The 25,646-nt window shown below is 41.7% G+C and overlaps 1 protein-coding gene across 1 annotated transcript in view; it reads right to left on the bottom strand.

Annotated features, from left to right (window-relative positions):
* The window catches only part of MCF2L2 (MCF.2 cell line derived transforming sequence-like 2), a 152,431-nt gene that overhangs the window by 32,308 nt on the left and 94,477 nt on the right, over nt 1-25,646 (bottom strand). The window contains exons 16-19 of the mRNA XM_086468381.1: nt 8,998-9,064; nt 7,742-7,857; nt 6,365-6,434; nt 436-528 (exon numbers count right to left, since the gene is read on the bottom strand). Coding sequence (XP_086324507.1) covers nt 436-528; nt 6,365-6,434; nt 7,742-7,857; nt 8,998-9,064 — 346 coding nt within the window. The remainder of the gene's footprint in view (nt 1-435; nt 529-6,364; nt 6,435-7,741; nt 7,858-8,997; nt 9,065-25,646) is intronic.

Below are 25,646 nucleotides of genomic sequence, written 5' to 3'. Positions count from 1 at the left end.
GGAAGAAAATACATTTGTTTCTTGAAACACAAGCAAGACACCAAGATCATTATCATTTGGTAATCTGAAGATTACATGTCTGTGAATTAATTGAGAGAGAAATTTGTTCCATCTGCATAGGAGTTGTTCTTTATGCCACACTGGAAATATCTAATAATACCTAAACAAGAGCTAATGTTTATGTTCAACTTAGTGTTGAAATCTGGCATGGCCTGCTTATGAGATTGCCATCTGGGGTTTGCAAAGAAGCCAGCACTACACTACCTACCTAGTCTCATGTAAAGAGCACCTTGACACATACTGAGCACCTGCCGTCAGTGTAAGAAGCATGCAGAAATGTCTGTATATTGCTCTAAGTTTTCTAAAGAAAGAAGAGATACAGAAGGAAAACAAGCTTTGATGGTCTTGCACTGCTAGTCTGCAATGAAATTCCACCTGAAAAAAGATGCTGTCTCCACACTGTCTCCAGAGAGCCTCGGATCTTGGTTTGTTCTGACAGTATTTTTCGTATATTTGGAGGTCCTCTTTCTGCAAGAAAAGAAGAGTTTAAATAACATAAGGAAAAAAGAATCTACAGAGCGTCTGCCTTGAGTCACGCTTTTTCTTACCTTCCATCCTAACACATGAAGTATTTAATGCATGGAGATAACTCTGTAAAAATATACTGAAGCTACCAAACTTGCTTTTTACTCCTGTAAAGTTAAATACACCTGACAGTGAGATGATTTTTTTTTTTCCCTCAATTTTTGTGCAAAGCAAGGAAGACTGTAGACTGGAAGATACATGATCTAATTACAAAACTTCTGGGGAGGGGCATAGATGGTTTGAAAACAAACAAAAAGATACTAAAAATGTAAGCCTTGCCAACAACACTGGCACAGACCCATAATTGCTAAAAATGCTCACCACTTAGCTAAGGTTTACACTTTGAAAATAGAGTTGGCTCTCACTAGTACAAGGAGGAATTAAAAAGCAGCAAGTTTGTCTTGTTGATGTCCTAGGCCAGGCAGGAGGAAGTACTTAAACTCCATCCTATCCAATTAGAAGAGGGTGGAGTCACTTGACCTCTATTTACCTTTGCCTACACTCCAGGTGCTCTCACTGAGGTCCATGGCAAAAATCTCACCGACTTCAGTGAAAACAAAGGCAAAAAGCCCAGAGAGGTGTACTTTGAGCCTATCGCCTAGGCTGCAGGGTGGGTACAGACAGGGTGTTCCTCTGCCAGGCTCTCAGCTCACTACACCTGGTTGGCACAGCCAGCCTGCAGCCACACCATCATGGAGCAGTGCTGTCCAGATTCCTGAGCAGGGCTGGCTGTGTCGGACTGCCTGGGAGCTTCCTGTCTTTGTCTGCACCTATCCTGGTGGATGTGACCTTAGGGAATCAAACACAGTGCCCAAAATAAATCTCAGGAATTCCTGGCTCTTGCCTCTATGCTTTCAACCCACTAGGCAGTGCCTATCACTCCTGGTGCAGGGAAAGCACTTTCTGTTGTATAGAATTACTAGACAAAATCAGTATTGCTGCTATCTTCCTCTATAGACCCATACTGGTGTCACCCTGATGAATCAGACATGAAAGCAGAGCATGCCATGTAACGCCTTACTGCATTAAGGATTATGCAATACAAAGAGCTCTGTTGCAACTCAATAGAGTATTAATGGTGCTGTTTCAAAATAAGCACAGTGCTTTCTTCTCACAAATAGAATTGTTTGTACATATTGCCTTGAAGGAAAGTTAGCAGGAGGTAACCAAACTAGACGTAGTAATAAAGTGTAATCAAGTATTACAATTTGTTCCTGGCCCACAGAAACCTAACTGGACTGGGCAAGAAGAACAGAGACAGGGACAGTCAAGAGCACTGTTAGGGGTAAGAGAAAAGGACCAATTTAAATTTAAAGAAAAGGTACAATAATCAACAATTTACTGGAATTTTTCATAGTGGAACCGCTCATACTGGAACTGCCAATGCAATCTACCACTGCCTAAATCAGTGACAGCTGCTCAGGCCATCTTTAAATACAGTTTTAAGTTTTGTAGTAGTGGAAGAAATAGGAAATTCCTGGTGAAATTACTAGGATCAGACTCTAAAATGACAAGAAATAATAATTATTTATAATAATAATTAATTGCCTAATTATTCAAATCCCAGTCTTAAACGTTCCACACGTTTCTATTTTCAAATCCAGACATTCTGACTTCTTCCTGATACTTTCACATCATACTCATCTCTCCTGTAATGCTTTTTATTTCCACGGTGATTTGTATCCTGAGATCTTTGTAAGCTGTCACGCAAATGCCTGCATTGGGTTTGCGTGGCAAGGCTTTGGTAGCGGTGGGGGCTACAGGGGTGGCATTTGTGAGAAGAGCCAATGCCAGCCGGCTCCAAGACAGACCCGCCACTGGCCAAGGCCGAGCCCATCAGCGACAGTGGTAGCACCTCTGTAATAACAGGTTTAAGAAGTGGGTAAAAAACTGTGCAACAGCAGCCGGGAGACAGGAGTGAGAATATGTGAGAGCAAGAGCTGTGGAGAGACCAAGGTCAGTGAAGAAGGAGGGTGAGGAGGTGCTCCAGGCGCCAGAGCAGAGATTCCCACGCAGCCTGTGGTGAAGACCACGGTGAGGCAGGCTGGACCCCTGCAGCCCATGGACATCCACGGTGCAGCAGGTAACTGCCTGCACCCCATGGAGGGCCCCACATCGGAGCAGGTGGATGCCCAAAGGAGGCTGTGACCCCGTGGGAAGCCTGCACTGGAGCAGGTTTGCTGGCAGGACATGTGACCCCGCGGGGGAGCCACGCTGGAGCAGGCTGTTCCTGAGGGGCTGCACCTCGTGGAAGGGACCCACATTGGAGCAGTTTGTGAAGAGCTGCAGCCCATGGGAAGGTCTCATGTTGGAGAAGTTCGTGGAGAACTGTATCCTCTGAGAGGGACCCTACACTGGAGCAGCAGAGACTACGTGTGACGAACTGACTGCAAGCCCCATTCCTTGTCCCTCTGCACCTCTCAGGGGGAGGAGGTAGAGAAATTGTGAGTAAGTTTTAAAGTTTAGTTTTTATTTCTCATTATACTACTCTGATTTATTGGTAATAAATTAAGGTAATGTCCCCTAGTCAAGTCTGTTTTGCCCATGACAGTAACTGCTGAGTGATCTCCCTGTCCTTACCTCGACCCAAGAGCCTTTTGTTATCTTTTCTCTCCCCTGTCCAGTTGAGGAGGGGGAGTGATAAAGAGGCTTTGGTGGGCACCTGATGTCCAGATAGGTCAACCCACCACAGGCATATATGCAGTTTCAATTATCTTTGACTGCTGATTTATGAATAAGTTTTGCTTCAGATTAGAATTTAGTTAGCTCTTTGAATCCAACTCACGGGTTTCTGGTCAGCTGCTACAGCCCTTTCACAGATAGCTTTTCTAAATACTTCTTTCTCCCTCAATGACCAAATGCCCCAACTGCTGGCTCCTATTAAATTATTCTCTTTTTCCAACGATATGGATAAGTAAACAGTGGTAATCCACAGTGAGTCACTCCTGCCAGGCACCTCACCTGACATATGTTGCTAAGCGGTCTGACACACCTTTCATATCTTTCTGAGAGTTCTTGCCTTGGTTTGGTAAGCTTTCCTTCTTCCCAGCCCCATGTTTAGGAGACCAGCCCAGAGTGTCCCTCTTCCTAATACAGCACTAGAAGACCTATCCTGCAAGGCATTCAGCACACATCCCCTCTTTGAGCATCTGTGCAGTCCTTGCCACACAGACCTTTCAGCAAGGTCAAGCATCTTGGTGATGGTATAAAAGCTGCCATGTGGGCAAAGTTGAGCTGGCTTACTTGTAATTTAATTCATATGAAGATCACGCCCTAACAAGGTGGGAGGGAGGACTAGAGGGGCATTTCTGGCTCATCTTCCACCTGATTCTGCTACTGTGTTCAAGGAGAGAAGCCAGAGAGGAGAAATAGGCTGGGACTCCACAGACTGTTTCTGCTATCGCCTGAGAAGAAGGGTTCACATCCATGGTGCCAGCTGACCAGGTGGCACTGGTGAAGAAGGGAGAGTGTGTGTGGGGACATGGCAGGGGAATGCCTGACAGTGGATGGAGGGACTCAGGCACCAGGGTGTCCCACTGCAGCTCTCAGGACTCTTTCAAGCAGCTCTGGAAGCAGGGCTGAAAAGTCCCAGCGTGATCAGGCAGGGTAATATTCTTCGAGTACGAATCTAAGAATCAGTCTGCCTCTAATCACAGGCCCATGACGATGTGGCAGGATGGTTACACCCATACAAAGGAGAAATGGAGAAGTGAATCTGCAATAATGCAGGTTTCCTCCCAGAACTCGGCATCACCTTGAACAGCAGCCGTTTCACTTTCCCCCATGCCAAAGCAAGCATGGCCATAACTCACAGGGCAAGCCAGAAGCCTCTGCTCAGCAGGAAGATGTGAAAAGCTGCCAAATCATGGGGAACACAAACACACAACCAGGCTTTTGTTTGTGCCTCCTAAAAGCAGTCCAACAGAAACAACAAATTTCTGGACTTTCTGTGGCTTCTTCTAAAAACAGAACATAAGGACAAGTTCTTGAATGAAAGGTGCTACTGTGCGAGCAAAGACATCTCGAGAGAGGCTTTTGCTTTCTTAGCGCGAAATTTGAAATAGGGAGAAAGTCAATGCATGATTTAATCTCTTATTCAATAGATTTAGTGTTTTTTGACTAGGCCATAGAAACTGATAAGCAAAGGTGACAGAAGGACTCATTATCTTTCACTTCACAACTGAACCATAGCTTTATGGCTGCTGATTTCATATTGGTAGAACAGTGAGGAGAATTGGGCTCAACAGCTGTTTTTACAGAGAGAGACATAAGCTACAATATTTAAACATGGAATTTGAACTTTCTGCAGAATTACAGGATCAATTCTGTATCAAGAATTTCTCTTTAGCTCCAAGTCCATGGATATTGCAACATGTAGACAATTTTATGCTTCTTGGATTTCAAAGGTCTGCGTTCTTCAGAGTGTTTATCTTATTTTGCATAATGATTTCACCACAATATTTTCCTGTTCAGCATCTGAACCTTAGGATAACAACATATTCCTTAGTAGTGGCATTTATTCAAGCTCTAAATGCTTTGCTATTAAACTGAAAATAATTTAATGGACCTGTAATCACATTTATACTCGTATGATGCTCTTCAGCCTGACCTGTTTTTTGTAATGTGGGGGCATACCCTTTGGAAGTTTCACATGTTCATAATTCCCATTGAAATCTTCGAGCTGTGGCAGTCCCCAACACCTCTGACAACTGGGGTATGTATGTTTCACCCAGATCTGTCTGGATTTCATACAGAACCTTGTTAAAAAAGATTTAACACGTACCCTGGAAAAGCAGCAAGTGCTAGATGTAGCATGCAGTAGAAGCAGAAGGTACCTTTGACTAGAGCAAAGAGGGCAGATTTTCCCATGCAAAACACTGAGTCTTAGTCTAGCAGTTTTGTCTGACTACAAAAACAGTAACAACCCACCAAAGCAGGTTTTTTTCTCATTAGTAGGGCCTCTGAATGAGTGCTATATAAACAAGCACCTTTTGTTATGGTGTAGGAAACAGAACTAACAGTCTTGCTAACTGGGGGATGGGGGGAAACAACATGACTGGGAGCTCTCGGAGAAGAGCGTTGCAGAACTTAGGCTCTGAACACCACAGGAAGCGAAGACACGTGTCTGACCAAAGCCACCACTGCCTCTTGGCTTTGGGTTTTCCCAAACTGAGCTCAGTCTACTTTTAAACAAACAGCTAAACCTCAACACTTCATACAAGTGAGGAGAATCCCACCTGGTTGTTGCATTATGTGAACAAGTAAACGAATCAATTTCACAGAGTCTTATGGAGCTGGTGGGGTTTCACCATGCAAAGAAGGTGGCAGACTCTGCTGCGCCAGTTCTAGGGGAGTGAGGCACCTGAATGGTGCAGAGAAAAAGAGATAAGGTAAGGGAAGAAGAGGATGTACTGTCTGCACTCCACAATCTGCTGTGATACTGTTCTCTGCTTATTTACAGTAGGGTGGTGTCTAGGGTACATCAGACTGCTGGTATAGATTTGTCTGATATAAAAAGCATGTTAAACATTTGGATCGCTGATTTTTTTTTAATTATTTTATTATTATTATTATTATTTTTAACCAGGGCTTAAAATACACAGGTAAAACACTGATAACGGAACTCTTCCTGACAGTAAACCAGGTAAAGGTACAGATTTCAGAATATACACTTGTTAACTGGCTCATTCACAAAAGCAAACAGAGTGAAACTAGATCTGTAGAATCTGTAGGATAAGACCATAGATATTCATACAAAACTGCAAAAGGATTTACTTACTCTTTTCAAAAAGCATCGGGCAAGAAGCTCTGGGTTTTCAATGCAATTTTCTATCTCCTTAAGGAAAATCCTGAGAGGGAAAAAGGAAAGCAAACAGTAATGTAACATCCCGCTCACCCTATGTGCTAGCTTCTGTGTAAATTCAGCTTAAAGCCTACATTTTTGTTGTAAGAGCATTCAAAGGGGAAGGTAACAATTCTGACAAAGAGAAATATATTATATATATTTTAGAAAAACGGGATGTAGTCCACTGCTGATTGCCTGAATCACCAATATTATCATGTTTTCATCTGCTCACAAGCATCTGATATATTTGGTTCTTCTGGCTGTTGAGATTTGTTTCCAATATGTAGCCCGAACACCTGTTTCCCATTTGGTTATGAGGACTTTTCAGAACAGCTAGAAAAGACAGAAAAGCTCTGTCAGATGCAGTTGCTTAATCAGCAAGCAGTGAAAATATGGGATGTAGTCCAAAGGCTTCTACAGTGGCAGTCCATGCACTAGGCCTTTAGGGAAAGAAAGACCAGGCTTGCAAAGGGAGGGGAATGTCATTCTCCAAATGGAAGACACATTCTTTCAAAACAATACGTAAACTGGAAAAGAATTTTTCTACTATGTATCAACTATTCTGGTATATTTAAACTTGCAAAGGAGGGATTTGTTTATTTTGTTTAACTGTTTGTTACACCTTACGGGCAATTACTCTGCCAAATAATTCCTAAATTCGTACTTTGGCTACAGCCAGTTTTGCTTAATCAAGGCTAGGAAAAAGCAGAAAAATTACAGAAGTAGTCCTAAGCTTTGTGTTTTGAAAGATTATTGAAAAGAGATTAATCTTGTTCATAATTGGTATTCTGTAGTTATGGGCACTAGATCAACTTGTCCACAGTATGGACATGGCTTCTGGAAAGGTTTATGATCATGTGAAGGATAAAATTCCTTAAGAAAAGTGCTATCAAATACACTATGTCTTCTGATGTGGTAACAGAAAGACAAATAATCTGAACACTAAGAAAACTTCCTCACAGAGGAGTTTTGCCAGAGAAACATCATCAGGATTTAGTCCTGTGACATCTACAAGTGTACCAAAAGAGGCAGTAAAATACTTGCCACGAGGGACATACAAAAATGGATAATGCCAGGGGAAATCACTAGTAAATGCACAAAAGAGTATAATCTTTCACAAAAAAAAAAAGATGAAACAGATGATCTTGGAAGTGTTCTCCACACATGGGTCTTATAGGACACACATAGAGGCAAAGCGAGGATGACTTTTCCTGCCTGCGTATGTGTGAGCATGACAAAGCACCTCACATAAAGGAAGCAGAAATGACAGTAGCACCCGCGGGCACAGGACAGGCTTCAGTTCCCACATGCCTGTTGTGGAATTCGTAGATTTCTGGGAGGTTCCCAAAAAGAATTTCCTTCTTGTTCTGGAGTGCAGATGGAATCAGATGTACTAAATTGGGATTGTCCATTTCTGAAGCATACCCCTGCAGAGAAAAGCGGAAAATAAAACCAGCCTGTTTTTACCAGGGAAGAAGTACTGTGCCTAAGACACTGGAAAACCTCAAAGTCTACGTGCTTTTTGTTCTAGCAGAGCATACAAAGGCTTCTCCTATGCCTGCTTCTTTGGTGCTCCCATGAATTTCTGATGCTTCTAATTTTCCCCTGAGCTTTTACCCCTGGTAGCCATGCAAACACATTTTTAACCACAAATGGACAGACTACTGGACCAACAAAAAAGATAAAATTATGTCCCTAGGATTCAAAAGCCATTTTGGTCATATAGGGATGGAAACTGCTAAATTTGACAGACACGTGTCTTTCTGCTACACTGCTTCATTGCAAATGGACTAGTTTGGATTTATTTGTTGAACTGTGGTTATTTGGCTTGATTATTTGGTTGTTTCTTGTAGAAACTGGATTGTGTTTCTTCAACAAAAACTTTGAGAGAAGAATATTTTGAGTGCAGATTTTAAACTCAAGAGTAATATGTCAATTACCAGAGCTGTCAGCTCCCCCAGATCAAATGCAATGAAGAAGCAACAATGCGGTTGTAAAAAGAAGCTACTCAGTCCTTCAAGTCCCACCCAAATACAGGCATGATTGAGCCCCACTCAGCCTCCATCCTCCCACAGACTGGGGTCCTCAGACTCCACACACACAGAGGATGCTCGTATCCTATGAGTTTCCAAAGCTCAGGAGTTATATTTGCAGGGTGACCTGCTCTTTTCTGTGTTCAGCCACTGCATGGGACAATAAACAGGAGGGGGAAGAGGGCCTTCCTTTTTCTCAATCATTTTCCAAACCTATATTCACAGAAATTTAGTGTCTGGCCCCACGGAAATCAAGGGTGCGGTTTCTGAAGCCTATTGATGATACTTTGAAAAGGCACATTATTAACTATTCCTCTGTCTGTAACTTTGAGAACCATGCAACTTTTATCATTCTGTGGGCTGGGGTCAGAAAAGGTGCCTCTTCCTTTAAGCCCTGAGCAAAGATGTTCAGACAGAGCCTGTGTACTCTGAAGAGGGAGTGGGAGGCGAGAGTGCTCAGCCCCTGAATGATGTGCACCCGCAGTGATGACTTAGAGGTTAAGCACCAGAAGTAAATTCAGAGGAGTTTCTTACCTCCATTATACTTTGAAGTTCTTCTACATAAACCCGTTCTGTTTCTATCAGCTCATTGATTATGTGGCTAAAAAAGAAGAAAGGTGGAAGGTTATAGTGTTTACCAACAGTTCAACAAAGCACACATGAAAGAAAAAAGTTTTCTTTGTATATTCCTGTTTATGCCTCTGACTACACAAAAAAAACCCTCCTGTGACCTCTCCTAAGCTCATTTCTCCACACTTCAATGTTGTGCCTTGTTGATAAGCTTAGAAGTCCTAAACATCCCTTGAACTATTATTTTTTCAGCACATTTTAATCTTCATCTTGTTTGGTTGCTTCTGTTATTTTAATACCTACAAATCTGAACAAAAAGATTAAAAATGCCCCAGAAGGCAAACAAAAAAGGTTTCCTCTTCTAATAATAATATCAATACTCAATAAAAGGGGATTATATTTACCAAGGCTATGTTACATTTCTGTTTTGCTTTCTTTTGTAATACAAACAAAATTGGTGATCAGGCTTCCTTTCATTAATATGTTGTGAAAACAGGTGACAGGATGATGTCAGAAGTCTGAAAACTTGAAAGTAAAGTGAAATATTTATACTATATTTTAGACTTTTCATTTCTAATATTCGTTCAGTGCTTCTAGGTAACTTGGAGAAATACATCTTGGAGATGCCTGATTTATTTCAAGAAATATAAATGTAACCAATTCACTTTTGGACAAATAACTGATTAGATTTTAAAATAAAATTGCATTAAACCCCTCAACTTAAAATTCTCTTTATTATTTCTGTTCTCCAGATCCAGAAGACCTAAAATTTCATGTTGCAGCAACTTCATGAGATTTATCTCATGCTCATGGTTTACATTTCTGAAAAAGCTGCTGCATTGTTTAAAAAAACATAACAGAGCAGATGTGACAAAGTCATCAGAGAAACTTAATCTTTTTAAGTTTTAAATTAATCTTTACTTTTAAGTTCATCTTACCATTGAAAGATGCTTATTTACCTGCAAACAAGACATAGATCTTCCAGATGTTATTTAGTCTATAACCTAACACATTACCTCAGGATTGGCCCTGAAGCAAGTCCAACACTTAGCTGACAATTATACCTGAAAAGCAAATTATTACTCCATATGTTTCCTAGTAACTGTCATAACCAAACAACAGTGTGCTGCCTGTCAAAAGCACAACTCAAAGTAATCCAGTAAGTAGAAGAGCAGTCTTTAGGACATTTTATTATCCAGCTTTCTATGAAAGATGAAGCAAAAATGAATTATTTTCATCTTTTCTGAATCCTAGTTTAACATAAAGTACCAGCTCTTAAATCCCCATTGTAAGAGATTTGGGGTTTTTAATTGATTCACTAATCCTAATTTTGTTTGGAAACATTGCCCATTCAGGGCATTGAAAAAAAAAATAACATATGAGGAGTGGTTTATTAGAGGAAGTTCCACGGGACTCCTAAGATACTGCCATTGTAGTTATGGGTTTGTCATAAAATCTTACACAAATTTTAAGATTTGATTTTATTACTTAATATAATTTATGTGTGTATTTATACTAAGAGTAAATGGTTTAGCTTTTAAAGTGTTATGAAAAACTTCTCTAACAAACCCTTTCACTCCTTCTAAAGGTGGTGTTAGCCATTTTATCATCTCGGTTTCAACGACAATGAAACAGAGACAAAATCATGATGGTATTCCTTCAGCTCCTGGAGCTTCACATCTCTAAACCCAGAGTCTGTACATAAAGGATAATCATTTTCCAGTACTTCACAGTGAGATAGCAGGATTTGCTGCCTAATTAAGACCTTCGTTGCACAGGGTTTTTTGTTGACTTTTTTTGTTTCTAACTGTAGTCTTTTTCCAACCACAAATTGTGTCCACGTGAAAAAAGAGGAATCTGACCAAACATCCAGCATTCTGTCAGAGCCAGCACACATGCTTTAGAACTGGTTTTACACTTGCCTCTTAGTACCCAAGGCCAAGTACATCTCTGGGATTTCCTGCTTGGCACACAGGAGCTCTATGCTTAACACTCCCACTGTCCCCAAAGCAGAATACCTCTCATCCTTCTGCAATGAACCGGTGGGTAGAAATTCTGTTCCCAAGGCTGCCACTGGTTGAAAGTGCTGCATTACATCATCCATCCATCTCTATCCATGCCAACCCCACAATCTCCAGATGCTATTTTACGTGATTACAACACTATCGTTTTGAAAGTGTTATTCTGTATTTCTTTCTCTAATAGGGTTGGTGCTACAGCAGCCACCAGGAGCACTCAGCACAAACCCATCAGAAAAGAGCCTTCTCTGTTGCCAGTGCTCCTGGAATAACCACAGCAGCAGAATCTCAAACATTAAGGGCTGTTGCACATGAATCACTCTCTTGTCAAACTGTTAACAATACAAAGCTGTGCACTTGGTCAAGGGCCTTCCACAGACCTTAGAATGGCCCTGACAAAGATGCAATTTAAGAACAGTAAATTAAAGAGCGACATAAATGTGTCTTACTGCTGTGGGGGTAAGCATTGAGTGGGTATAAAGGAGATACTTTTACGCTCACTCTGTGCGTGTGCTAGATGGGGAAGCGATGAAGTAGAGAACTCACTACCTGGCACAAGGGATTTAATGGCACTTGAGATGGTCTAATGGCCTAGAAAACTGGTACTGACATAATCTGATTTACATCAAACCATGAGGAGTGAAATATGAAATGTCCATCATCTCTTCCAGGATGTCATGGGGCAGCGAGGGTAACTCAGCATGCACCTGCTGCGCGGATCGTGTTTAGGAAAATATGATGCAGCAATTAACGGGATTATTGTCATAGGCGGCTCTTCCAACTCCCTTTTTCCCTTGTATGGTCTCAACAAGCAGGACTAGGTTAGAAGTCATTTCTGGTGACCAGCTACATTGTAAGTCCTCTTTAAATTGTCCAACATTTAAACAAAGATAATATTGCAAATGCAAATATATTTTTTTTTCTAAAAAGAAAGAACATTGGACTGTAAATAAGAAATTAAGACAAATGCAGCTAATCCATTGTCTTTCTAACTGCTAAGAAGAAAGTGCAGGCACCAGGATTCACCCTGTCAATAATATCAGAAATTAAGCAAAAGGTGAAACAGTGAAGGAATGAAAAAGCATATCAGAAAAATGAAGAATATAAACTAATCAATGTCAGACCAGAGATACGGGCCCTTACTGTATTTAGAGTTTTTAAACTTAAATTACAGTTCCCTCAGGCTCTTTTTTCTCTGTGCCCATGTTCAAAATACATAGCAGAGTTTCATGCAGATTTCTACCAGCTTCTGAGAGCTTTTCTCCAGCTCCAGTGCTGCCACACACACTGCTCACCAGCCTAAACCAGCAAACTGCTCCCTTGGAGGTAGCAGCAGACACAGCACTGATATATCTGCCATCCCACTGGCTCTTATATTTTCTTTTCCCTTCACAGAGAAACATGAAAACAGGAGATGGTGGCAGGAGAGCCCTTGATGCCAAGGGACTGTTCATGGTTTGGCCAATGAGTATGAGAACTTCCATCCTATAAACAGGCTCGTTGCAGTTGGCTGCATCTTAGTGGATTCGGAGGTAATTTCAGAATAGAAGCAGCTTGGAGCCTCGACTTTGGACTCAGCACTGTGATTACAGAAAAGAACCAAATACTCCCCTTGGTGACTAGAAACAGGAGAAAAAAAAAAAAAAGGGTGTAACAGGGATGTGTTAGCTAAAATGGGGGGAGAAGATCTTCCACACCTCATTGTTCCTTCATTTCACAGACATTTTACAAGGATATGACGTTTGGATTGCAGCAGTCCATGGACAACAAAACTCTGAGCTGGCTGAAGTCTATGGGCAGCCCTCACAAGGATAGTTCCTTGCCAGGATCATTCCCAAGTAAGCTGGCCATCTCAACATGGATGGTGAAGGACTAGGCATCTGACCTGATGGTCTAAGGTTTCCATGGAACCTGGGAAATCCCCAAGATCCTATCTGTAGGCATCCTTGTTGCCAGTAAACCTTCATTCCATTGGAGTATACTTGCTCCTTCCCCAAAGAAACAGAGATGCACCAAATGAGAAGAGTTCCAAAGGTGGAATATTCTGGTCCAAATAATACCTGACCCACTGGCTTTCCTGGTGTGGAAATAGTGAAACCCTGCTCAGTAGAGTAAGGTCAGCTTTCCCCCTGTGGAGGGAGTCTACTATGAGTGCTAGCAGAGAGGGCTCAGCTACCACTAACCTGACAAAGCACTCTGTATGGCAGGGCCTTTGCTGCTACCATAACTCAGCGGAATTAGGATGTGGCTGTGACAGGGGGAGATCCCACACAGGCCCACTGACGTGGTGTTGTCAGGTCTTCCTCCAGCAGAGGAAACTTCTTGTTAAGGGAAACAGTTAAAGTGCACAAACTAGCTCACATTTCTTTGAATTGTTGATCTGGGTTTCTATCAAACCATCACAGCCTTGGTTACACTAAGACCACGTTTCCCACTGGTGTGATCTCACATCAGTTTGCTTTGGGCACCATGACATCCTGTGGCCCTTCAGCACTGCTAAGATCTCACACATCGAGCCAGTTTCCACCACCCCTAGCTTTGAGAGGCACTGCAGTGCCAGTACAATAAGGATGATAAGAAAGGAGAAAGTAATAGGAAAAGTATTTGTACTTTGTTGTTAGTGCTCTCTCTGACCTCTGGCAAGTTAGTCATGCCGTGCTGAAGCGAAGGAAAAAAAAAAAAAGATTGCATAAGGTTCTCTCCAACAGAGGTGAGATTGTAGGAGCTGCAAAGGACAGTGTCCTGGTTGGCTGGGAAAGTTAATTTTCTTCCTAGTAGTTCCTACAGTGCTGTGTTTTGGATTTAGTGTGAGAGTAATGACGGTAACACACTCATGTTTTAGTTGTTGCTAAGTAGCACTTATCCAAAGTTAATTATTTTTCAGTTTCCCATGATCTGCCAGCAAGGAGATGCACAAGAAGCTGGGAGGGAGCGTGGCCAGGACAGCTGACCCAAACTAGCCAAAGGGATATCCCATATCATAAGCCAACATGCTCAGTATATAAACTGGGGAGTTGGCCGGGAGGGGCGGATCCCTGCTCAGGCATCGATCAGTGGGTGGAGAGCAGTTGCATTCGGCATCACTTGACTCTCTTGGGTTTTATTTATCTCTCTTTTTGTTATCTTCCTTTTCATTACAGTTATTGTTATTATTATATTTATTATTGTTGTTGTTACTATTATTATATTTTAGTTTAGTTATTAAACTATTCTTATCTCAACCAAGAGTTTTACTTTGTTTTTTTTCCCAACTTTCCTCCCCATCCACCCCACTGGGAGGGGAGGACTGAGTGAGTGGCTGCATGGTGCTTAGTTGCTGGCTGGAGTTAAACCACGACAGACAGCAAAGCACCAGGAAGAGACTTATTTTTAGCCAAGGTCGTAAGTGAAACCTTGAAACTGCAGTAAATGCTGGTATTGATTAGCACCCTTCACTTTAGCGGTGCATTCCTCTGTCATTGCCTGTGCTGACATTTAGACCAACTGTAACTACTTATATTGCTTTGGACTGTGCAAATAGTAACCAGCAATATTGTTAACCTAGTCTAAACTTGGTTTTAAGTTTAAACCTGCATTGTGTTGCCTTGTTGCAACAGACCTTTGTCAATAGGTATTTATATAGGCTGGCTTCTTCTGGTAACGGAGGGCACGCTACTAGGAAGGTCCTCACCACAGTGACCATAAAGAAGACATGTACCAGCCTATTATATATTAATAACCCTTCTTCTTCCTTAATAACAGAAGAAAAAGGAAACATAATTGAATGGCTGGCCAAGCTCCCCAGGTGTGTCACGTCATGCAACCCTATGCAACGCTGCAGGCTTGGGGAAGAGCGGCTGGAAAGCTGCCCAGTGGAAAAGGCCCTGGGGGTGCTGGTCAGCAGCCAGCTGAACGTGAGCCAGCAGTGTGCCCAGGTGGCCAAGAAGGCCAACAGCATCCTGACCTGTATCAGCCATGGTGTGGCCAGCAGGAGTAGGAAGGTGCTCGTCCCCCTGTACTCAGCACGGGTGAGGCCGCATCTTGAATGCTGCGTGCAGGTTTGGGTCCCTCACTGCTAGAAGGACACTAAGGTGCTGGAGCGTGTCCAGAGAAGGGCAACGAAGCTGGTGAGGGATCTGGAGAACAGGTCTGATGGGAAGCGGCTGAGGGAACTGGGGCTGTTTCGTCTGGAGAAGAGGAGGCTGAAGGGAGACCTTATCTCTTTCTGCAACTGCCTGAAAGGAGGCTGCAGTGAGGTGGGGGTTGGTCTCTTCTCCCAAGTAACAAGCGATAGGACGAGAGGAAACGGCCTCAAGTTGTGCTGGGGAAGTTTAGATTGGACATTAGGAAAGATTACTTCACCAAAAGGGTTGTCAAGCACTGGAACAAGCTGCCCAGGGAAATGGTGGAGTCACCATCCCTGGAGGTATTTAAAAGACATGTACATGTGGCACTTTGGGACGTGGTTTAGTGGTGGGTTTGGCAGTGCTAAGCTAACAGTTGGACTCCATGATCTTAAAGGTCTTTTCCAACGTAAACAATTCTATGATTCAATTCTATGATTATGCAGGTTTGTATCACAATAATTCTGGCAGAAGCAGTGTCAGATGGTTTCTCTGCTGTGATATGGTCACCTTAAAAAACCCTATCAAATATAATGAAACACTAAGCAGCAATAATATCTAGAGACTACCACTACCTATTAATATCTCCTCTGGCTAAATCTCAATGGCTTTTTGCTCATACAGTTACTATTTGTGCATCCTGCTTAGATGGAAACATAAAACTAATTCAGGATGTCTGTTTCCGGAGCTGTGCTTCTTTTCTAACAAACTCATTGGCTCGCTTCCATTCACAGATCTTCTTTCTATGCCAGGATTTGCTACTACACGGGCCTGTCCTGATAAGGAGTCTTTTCCCAGAAGAGCAATTGGAGCCATCAAGTAGCATTAAACCACTGAGCTTTTCTGGGGGAAAAAAAAAAAAAACAACAAAACAAACCCATCCATAAATCATAACTAGTGCTCAAAAATTATCATGAAGCAGAAAACCCCTCTGCATGACTGATGTGCAGCGAGCAAAAGTAGCACTTGTGATGGTACTCCATGTCTGTCTTGCAAAAATGCATGGCGCCTGGAAGATGAAAAGTTAGTATTTTCAACAGCTGAAACAGCAGAATAGCAGCGTGTAAGAGCAAAATACTCAGTGGGATTTATTAAATTAGTAAAAATAAAATAAACATCACTTTTATAAATATAATTTAGAGCTCTACTTAAATTGAAAATACTGGCTTCTCTAATACCTGAGGCTTCAAAAAAAAAGAGAAAGGACTGAATGGAACTGTGTGCAGTGCAACAGATGCGTATACTTAAAACACACATCAACACTGGATAGAGTTGGTCATAAGAGAAGTGAGAGTGAAAAATCTACTGGCTTGCAAAAATGAGCACAGTGGTAAAGCACTCTGGCTAGTCTTCAGTGTTGACAATTTTCTATTTCTGAATGTAAACAAAATATAACAAAATCATATCTTTTGCAATGGTATCTCCTTTGTAGGTAGTAAATGGTGAAAATCTCACTATCCCAGTGCAAATAGAATCAGCAATAAAGAACATATCCAGTTTTGAATTAGAAATTGCTACAAGAAATTCTAAGACTGGTCTAATCTCAAAATTATCTCTGCGCTACGGAATCAAAATAAATGACAGTATGTCAGCTGCTGCATAGAGGAAACTTCCATTCCACCTACACAATTGCTTTTAGGAGGATTTTTTTTCATTTCTCACAGTGCTAGAAGTGCCTTTTCCAGTTGAAAAGTATTCTCAGCCGAGATTGTGCAACAGCTTAAGTGAAATTTAAGTAATGAGTCAGTTGCTGTACTTTACCTCCTGAAGTGGAATAAAAGATCATTCTGGACGTAAGAACATTTGTTTGAATGGAACTTTATATTTGTTAGTTGATACAGAAAACATTTCTGACTTCTCTGACACATATTCCTTTTTTTCTTTCCAAATGAAAGACAGCAATGCCTTGAAAGAACAATGATTGTTCTTAAAGCAATTTCATGGCTGTAAATGAACCCCAACTAACTAACTTTGAGAAGCATAAGGGATCTAGCAGTATGGTCCATCTCATCTGAAAATTAAGTGCCCCTTAGTGAAGGTATTATAATTGCTTGCCTAGGTGATCCTATTCTGTTGCAATGTCAAATGGTTTTACTCAAGTTATTACGGAAGTTCTTCTGAGTAGAAAGACTGTATCTTTGTTAGAAACATATTTCACCACCGAACTCATCATTTATATTTTTCTTCTTCTGAAATGATCTGATCTCTTCACATATAAGGAATTGTCCCACATTCATTGTTCCCAAAACAAACGACCTTGGGGAAATATTTTTATATATCTTAATTAGTTGACCTACATTATAGGAACCAGAACACAGTTGTTAATGGAGAGGCAAATTAATTAAATCACCTACAGAGAGGCATAATATGAACAGAGGACTAAAAAGTCAAGCAAGAGTTGTTTCTCATCTCAGCTCTGCATCTACACTGAAATGAGGCAGCTCTGTACACAAATTTGAGGTAGCTTTAGGCAATGTGGATGCTGCAGACTGGTCCTTACTGTAGATCAAAATAACATGCCAAGTAGCTGTGTAAATAGTTGTCAGCTACCCATAATGGTGAACTACACCTCAAGCCCACCTCATGATTTTGGTCTTTCAGCCTTGCAGCTGCACTATTTCTATTTGATGACAAAGATATATTTAGCTCTGTGATATCTCAGCACTGAGTAATCAATCAGCTAAAAGGAAGTGCATAATTTGTAGATGAAATTTGCTACTAATGTAACTGCTAAGTGGTATTAGTATTAAGCCTTATTTTAGTAGATCGTAGTATGTTGCTAGTAGACTGTTATCCATACAAGATACTACACACACACACTTGTAAAACAGCTGTATGTAACTGAGACATTGAGGTTAACAGGCTGCTCCCATACTGTGGAGACTTCCATGTAATTTCTTAACATGAGATTTTGAGTATTTACACAGAGGCCACAGAATTAACTCAAATTTCACTATTCTTCCTTAGATATATTATCCAACCAAAAGCAAACCTTTTGGTTTCTTAGGGCCAGGCAGATCTAGTACAGCTGGATCTTTCATTTACTACAGCAAAGTATATTGCATAAAGGACTTCAAGTGAGAACAGGGGAGAAAGAAATAATTCTTCACTACGCTTGCCTAAGAATGGATTTGATTTGCTAAACTGAAGTCATTATGGGTGCTCAAGTTTACCAGCCAACAAACAAAGCTCACTGCTTTTTAAAATATTTAAAAATGTAAATAGATACATATTTGTATAAAAATTAAATCCAGGTTATTAGTATATTCATGTTGAGATTTACCCTCTTACTTGTTTCTAGCTAGTCAGGACTAGAACATACAGTCATATATTATATTCAAAAGATAAGACCTCTAAAATAAAACACTGCAGGTTTTGCATGTCCTATTGTTGTGGGAAATTCACTGTGTCCTGGAAGCCATTTCCTTCCTGGATGCTTTTTTCCTAAAAGTTGGAAATAGAGCAGGTAAAAGATCTCCAGATATGCAACAGTTTCTGACCTTTTGCAAAGCCTATTTAACAGCTTTTTCTATGCTCAACCTGACTTTTAAGACAGAAACTACTTTCAGTTTACATGCAGTATATTTTTTCCATTCCTTTGTAGACACAATAGAATGACATCCAAACACTAGTTGACCTCATTGAGCAAGAAATCTGATAAAGGCTGACAGTGCTGTGGATTTTCCCACACAGTGTGGTAAAGCATGGTATTTGAAAAAAGGGCTTTTTAAATAAAAGCAAAAGTTACAGTAGTAAAACCCCAAAACTTTCAGACAAGACAAAAAAAATAAAACCCAAAAGTAGGCTAAAGGAAGCTTAATGGGAACAAGTTATACTGAGAATTCATGCTGACTGCTAGAGCTCAGGCTCTAAGCAAACCTAAACCATGCCCACAGCCTCTCTCCAAAATTCTGTGTAATCTCAGGTGGGTATGCTTGCTGAGCTGGTGTGACAGAGAAGGACAGGCACACATGAGTCTGCTCTGCAGATTCCTACACCACCCTAATCTCTTACTCCAGAGCACCTCTGTTAAGTGGTGTGACCAATGTCTCTCACGCCTGTGGTACTCTCTTACCCTCATCCTGTCCCTGCAAGGACCTTTTGTGCCTTGTAGAGCCATTTTGGCTTGGGATAGACAAGCTGAACGTGAAACTATTGTCCACTTCATGCAATTGGCAAGAAAAATACTGTCCTGAAGGGCCCACTGCTGGAGGGAGAGATGAGCCCCGGTAGTTCTGATTCTCGTAGTAGATCTGCTTGACAGCTTTGTTCTGTGAGATTTTGGAAGGCCGTTTGGGTAAAAGGAGGAACTGGTTTTATTATTAAAATAAATAATAATAAATTTTACAGACAGCCCTGAGTTTATGTTGGAGAGGGCAGACCGGAGAAGTGCATGTTGGTCTTGGAAGGGAGGGGATGGATCTGATGAAGATTCCTAGTGCCTGTGTGGGCTTGTATTTCAGTCTGAGATGCGACGCTTCGGAAACTCCATCCTGCAAAATCCACTTCTCCCTGTAATAGGGAGAAGCCAGACTTAAACTCTATAGTCCTCCTGCCCGAGCTTTGGTAGATCTCTTGGATATACCCTGCTTTTAAATGTCCTCAAGAATCAGTGTTCTGTGGGAATACTTGGGGGAAATAAACCAGGTGTTAGTTACGTGACAATGGGAATTGAATAGGGACAGAAAATCCTGACAAGCTAAAATGGAATTTAGGGGAGCAGCTGGAACACATATTCTGCTTTAGTTAATCTCTTCTTGGCACCTTTACATCAGTAAGTAAATTGTGAACTGCCATGGCTGAGGAGAAAATAAGTCCTTTTTTGTGTGTCATGCTTTCTCTGCAGCAGTAATCTGGGGCAGAGGGGCAGGCAAGGATCACACTACCCGCAGCTACCACACTCCACCGAGCAGTGACTGGGAGTCACAGCTCTTAGCAACATCCATATCCATTTACTAATCTATACTTTGGACAACCCTCTCTAGCACACCTCTGGAACATGGCTTGCAGAATTTAATGATAAACTTAGAGAAAGGACAGACGCTGTTTGTTGGAAGGTATTCCAAACTTAGAAAGCAGCTTTAGAGAACTGTAGGATAGATTCCAGCTGGAGAATGTGTTCAAAGGGCCACTTGACAGAAAACTCCTACAATTGCAGATTGCAAGAAACTGGGAGGATATTACCCAGTATTTGGGTAACAGTGTTGCCCGTTTCTTACTTTTTTCTCTAAGCAGCTGCTAATGGCCAATGGCCAAGATAATACAATGGGACAGATAGATTTCTGGGCTCATCCAGGACTGCCATTCCTCTGCTTTTTTCCCTGAAACAATGGGAAGCTTGGTTTATCAGCCTCAGTGGCTGCTGCAGGTCTTACACAAGCCTTGTCTATGTGGGAAATGTCTAGTTTGCCACTTCACTGTTTGTAGTCGGAATTGGGGCTGGGTGCTGTTGCAATGGTGATTGGAAGAGGTAAGAGCATGCCATGCCAGGCAGAGCTATGACAGAAGTTGGAGATCTCGGTGTTTTCTACCCATGCAGTAAATCTGGCCTGAGAGTATTAGTGGGGGAGCCAGCACAGACAAACAGAACTTAGGCATTTTTACCAAGAATAGCACACTTACTGCCACGTTATTTAGCTCTAATTCAGGTTAGATGCCATAAAGGCAAGATTGTCTGTATCAGTTTGCCCAACATGGCTATTAAACAAGGAACAGCATTTGAAGACAAGTTTGCAAAAACTAGAAAAGCAAAGAAAGCATCAGTGCCTTCAAACTAGAGGCAACACAGAAAGATCGGCAACAGTATATTGAATAATCTGGATAAGCACAGGAACTTTGCAGAGTCTGTACAGGACCTTCTTGACAGACAATTGATACTATATAGAACAGAATTCCTGTTTAGATCCCTATGAGGAAAGAATGTTCCAGCTGGATAAAAAAAATGTAAGTGAATTTTCAGAAGCAAATACAGCACTCTAAACATGAATATGTCACAAACCTTCCTAACCTGGTTATTATATACCCAGTCAATGAGCAGCTTGTTAAATGCAGGAAGTCAAGTCAGTGGTGATTTACGGAGCAGTGCAACCGATAAATCACTGCTCCATTGCATCGCTAGCTACACAGGGCTAAGTGACCTCCCATCTGCTATGTCCCGTCTGCTACTGCCCTGCAAACCACCCAATTATTTAGATCAGCCCAGTGTGGGTGCAAGTCACTGACATCCTGATTAGGCAACATGACATGCTCTTTGTGCTGCTGTAAATGGCAATGTGAAGCGCTCAGCACTCCTCCGTGACCTAACTGACATACAGGAGCTGCATGGTTTTGACTTCAGATCAGTTTAAAACCAGATTTCAGTGGAACTGGCGTGAACGTGTATAGGGAAGGCAGGTATGCTCTGGCAGCTCTGCCTGGAGAATTTTATACCCTGAGATTGCGCCTAGTTTGTTTAAGTGGTTTCTTAGCCTGGAGACTGTCACTGTCCTGTCCTTCAAAGAGAAAGCAGCACCATGTGAACTGAGGTGGTATAAAATCATATCAGTGCCTCTCCTTCTCTTTCCCCATCCATCAGCTGGGCAGTGATAACAGGGTTGAGTAACATCCTCTGCTTCTTGGCTTGTGCCTACGTTACCTGGGATATCTAGGTGCCCTCCACACAAATACAGAAAGGCCAAGGACTGTCAACCCCCTATGTCAAAGCAAAGCAAGGGTTTTTTTGAGAGATGATATAGCTACAGTTAGGGGAGAAACAAACATAGAAGCCTTCAGGCCCACATGTGCTTCTTCAGACAAGATGCATCCAGACCTAGGCCAAGACAAAGCAGCCTTCCTTTGCATATGCTCTACAAACCCTGAGATGGATCAGGGGGTGGAAGAGAGAGCAGAACTTTACTAAAGTCCTGGACAGGCATAGGAAGGAGCCATCCAACAGAGGATGCAGATTGTGCCCCCCCCCCCCAATGACTATGTGCTTGAGGAAGTTTCCATGCTTTTCAAGCGGAGCACACGCATTCCTGTGACATAGAGCAAGACAGAGGATACCTCTGATCCTAATCTCCCCATGTGCCTAAACCAAACCAACCATCCACTATGTGCATGCGGCCAGGTCCATTCCAGAAGCCTGCCCAGAGCCAGCAGGCAGCAGACGACTGCACAGAAAACAAGTTGAGGAATTCCTGGAATTTCTGAAGAGTATGAAATTAACCTTAGTATCCAATAGCAAGCAGGTACAAGAGATAATAGCAGAAGTGGCTTCTTATCCCTCTTTGATACTTGATTAAGTGCAAATTTTGTAAGAAAGCATATGAATGTTGAGAGTGTTTACATCAGCTTTTCTCTACCTCCCAGATTCTTTGGGAGCAAGGACATAAGGACATCAGGAACCCTCCAGAACACTCAATAAAACACTGTATCGTAACAGTAAGATTCCCGTCCCTCCCCCCCTTCATAATAATTTTCCCAATTCCCAGAACTATTTGGATCCATAGTAGGAATATGTCTCCTCTTGCTATTCTACACACACTTCTATCAGCGGCAAGATCTCCCTACATAGCACTTCACTTCAAAGATCTTCCCAACCCTTTAGGCTGTAATTAGACTTGTAAGTGCTGGAGCCTATCTGCCCAACAGGGAAAATTCTCTGAAAATAAAGATTTTGTAAAGGTTGAAAGAGATGACGGCAAACAAGAAATGGCTAGTGGCTTCTTGAAATTTCTTCTGCTGACTTCTCTTTCATTAAATCTGATGAAAGAAAACAGTTCTCTGTGCCTAAAAATAAAGTCAAGAACACAGTTTCTCTTTTAGAATGTACAGTTCAAGTTCTTCCCCTCTACCAGCTGAAAGTTGTCCTAAGTCTGGAAATTAGAATTGAAAGACATGCTGCTGGGGTTCTGCTTTAACAGTTATGTCTCAAGCACTCACCAATATCACCTTATCTCAATTGTAAGAGAAGTCTATATTGTATTCTATTCTATTCTATTCTATTCTATTCTATTCTATTCTATTCTATTCTATCATAACGTTTGTTACATCTTGCATTTACACCCTGTAGGGATATCTTTGCAATGGGTCTTACTTATGCCATATAAAAGGGGAAACTCATTCCCCCTTTTGGGGTTGTTCAGTCTGAAAAAGAGAAGGCTCCAGGGAGACCTTATTTCAGCCTTCCAAAATATAAAGGTGGCTTATAAGAAAGAGACATTTACCGAGGCCTGTAGTGACAGGACAAGGGGCAACAGTTTTAAACTGATAAAGGGTGGATTTAGATTGAACATAAGGAAGAAAGTTTTTATGATGAGGGTCATGACACACTGGAATAGGTTGCCCAGACAAGCTGCGGATGCCCCATCACTGGAAGTGTTCAAAGTCAGGTCGTATGGGGCTTTGAGCAACCTGGTCTAGTAAGAGATGTCCCTGCCCATGGTAGGGTGGGTTGGACGAGATGATCTTTAAGTCCATTCCAACCCAAACCATTCTATGATTTATCTCTGCCTCCTGTAGAGGAGCTGGATCTTTGTCCAATAGCTAATAAAATGAGGGATCTTAGTTGCTCTCGCCTGCCATATACAGCTCTGATGATTACAACAAGCACTTGGACACCAAAGCAGCACTCCCTGAACTACTAGTATTTTTGACACCAGTCCATGCCTAAATTTAGCAATTCCCAGACCTAGTGTCAGTGCAGCTTTGCTATTGCTGATTTAGAATAGGGCTCTGGCACAATATTCTCATTCTGAAAATAGCTTCTAATTCTTCACCCGGGGCAGAAGCGCTATCCTATTCTACCCACACAATCTGATGATTCAGTGATATACTTAGTTATTCTCATGTTCAGAGTGATGCACAGACCAATTCACAAAGCTCCCCAGTCCTTGTTAGATCAATAACACTGAGGGTAGGTCTGATCCAGTTATTAAGATACACTGAATTTCAAGGACTCTTACATTTAAATCATATCCAAAAATCTGCAGTTGGGACATCTCATTTAAGGGTACAAACACCTTCAGGCATAGACCCACAAGTTGCACACTCCAGGATGGGAGTTTGCAAAGGGACAGCTGGCTGCTGGTGTGCAGAACAAGTGATGTCAGATGCTCCACAGACGTCCTCAGCATGTAAAGCACACTTAATGTGCGTATTCAGAGGATAAACAATGAGGTTGGACTGTGTACACACTTGCAGACTATTTTGCATGTATACAGTAGTGCTCCATGCACTAGTGATAGCTGGGGCCATCCCATGATCTTAAACTCCACTCTCCTTCATTTAAGTCACATGAATGATACTTCAGACTCCAAACCCTACAGCTGGTCATTCATGAAGTTTATTCTGAATATAAGCTCTAGGAGAGCTTACAGTGTCGTGAGAATTTAATTCAGAAAACAGAGATTATGGTGCTTACGTGACGTGCCACATCTGAGTACAAAACCACCAACGTCTTGCAATTTTCCAGCTTGTTATTCAGTAGTAATAGACATGAACTAAAATCAGACGCAAGAGATGCTACTGTAACTCCTGCCACTGCACACCTGTCACTTCAGCATACATGTTGCTGTGCTTATAAGTGATCACTGTCAAGGCCACATTGATGACCCATTGATAACTTCAATACCATATGCAGGATCTGAGGGGTCATTTCATGAAAAGAGTTAACCTACGGTCAGAAAGACCGGAACAGATGTCATACTTCTGTGTTTTCAACGGGAAGCACTAACAAACACTGACTAACAAGGTCTCCCAGCTCTTGTTGCAAAATTGACTAGAAAAATGATGGGTGAATCTGATCCAAAGCAAATCAACCAGAAAATATTCCAAAGTTACAGGAAATTCAGTTTTATATCTGACAGGAATAAATATCAACTCTTTGGACACAGTTTCTTGATCAGTTTATCCACTCCATAACTGTGAAGGAATAAATACGCACCTTTGCATGCTCTCAGTCACTCCATCCTGCCTCTTCCCTTGCATTTGACAGTGATTATACACTAGCATGGATACTCATATGAGCAAGACCAGTTGACCCAACTCAAAATTAACCTCACAAAAAGAAAAAAAGTCATACTACCTGCACAGCTGCAGCTGTACAAGGGATACAAATGGACTACATGGGGTGGGTGTACGGAGAGAAAGAGGAAGAAAAGACTGCAGCAGCAGCTTTGATTGTGAAACTGCCATCAGAATAGACGTATGAATCAGATTTCCTTTCATAAAATGATGCCATAGAACATGTGACCAAATCAGCTCCCCATAATAACATTTGAACAAAAATTGTGAAATACCACAGTAAAGCAGTTCATGCACAGAAGATACTAAGGAGTGCAGTAGTAAGGACTCATGAACTTTGGTCAGTTTGCTACAACAACATCTATATGGGCTGCTTACACCCATCTGAGTAAATAAACTAGAAAGGGCTCCCTCCTTGTGATTTTAGCAAAATTGCCCAACTATTTCATACGTCTAAGCTCAGAGTCCTGTGACTATAGAAGATCAT

The sequence above is a fragment of the Leptosomus discolor genome, chromosome 7 (genome assembly GCF_034619465.1).
Source record: "Leptosomus discolor isolate bLepDis1 chromosome 7, bLepDis1.hap2, whole genome shotgun sequence".
Classification (NCBI taxonomy): domain Eukaryota; kingdom Metazoa; phylum Chordata; class Aves; order Leptosomiformes; family Leptosomidae; genus Leptosomus; species Leptosomus discolor.
This window is presented reverse-complemented; position numbering and strand designations above follow the sequence as displayed.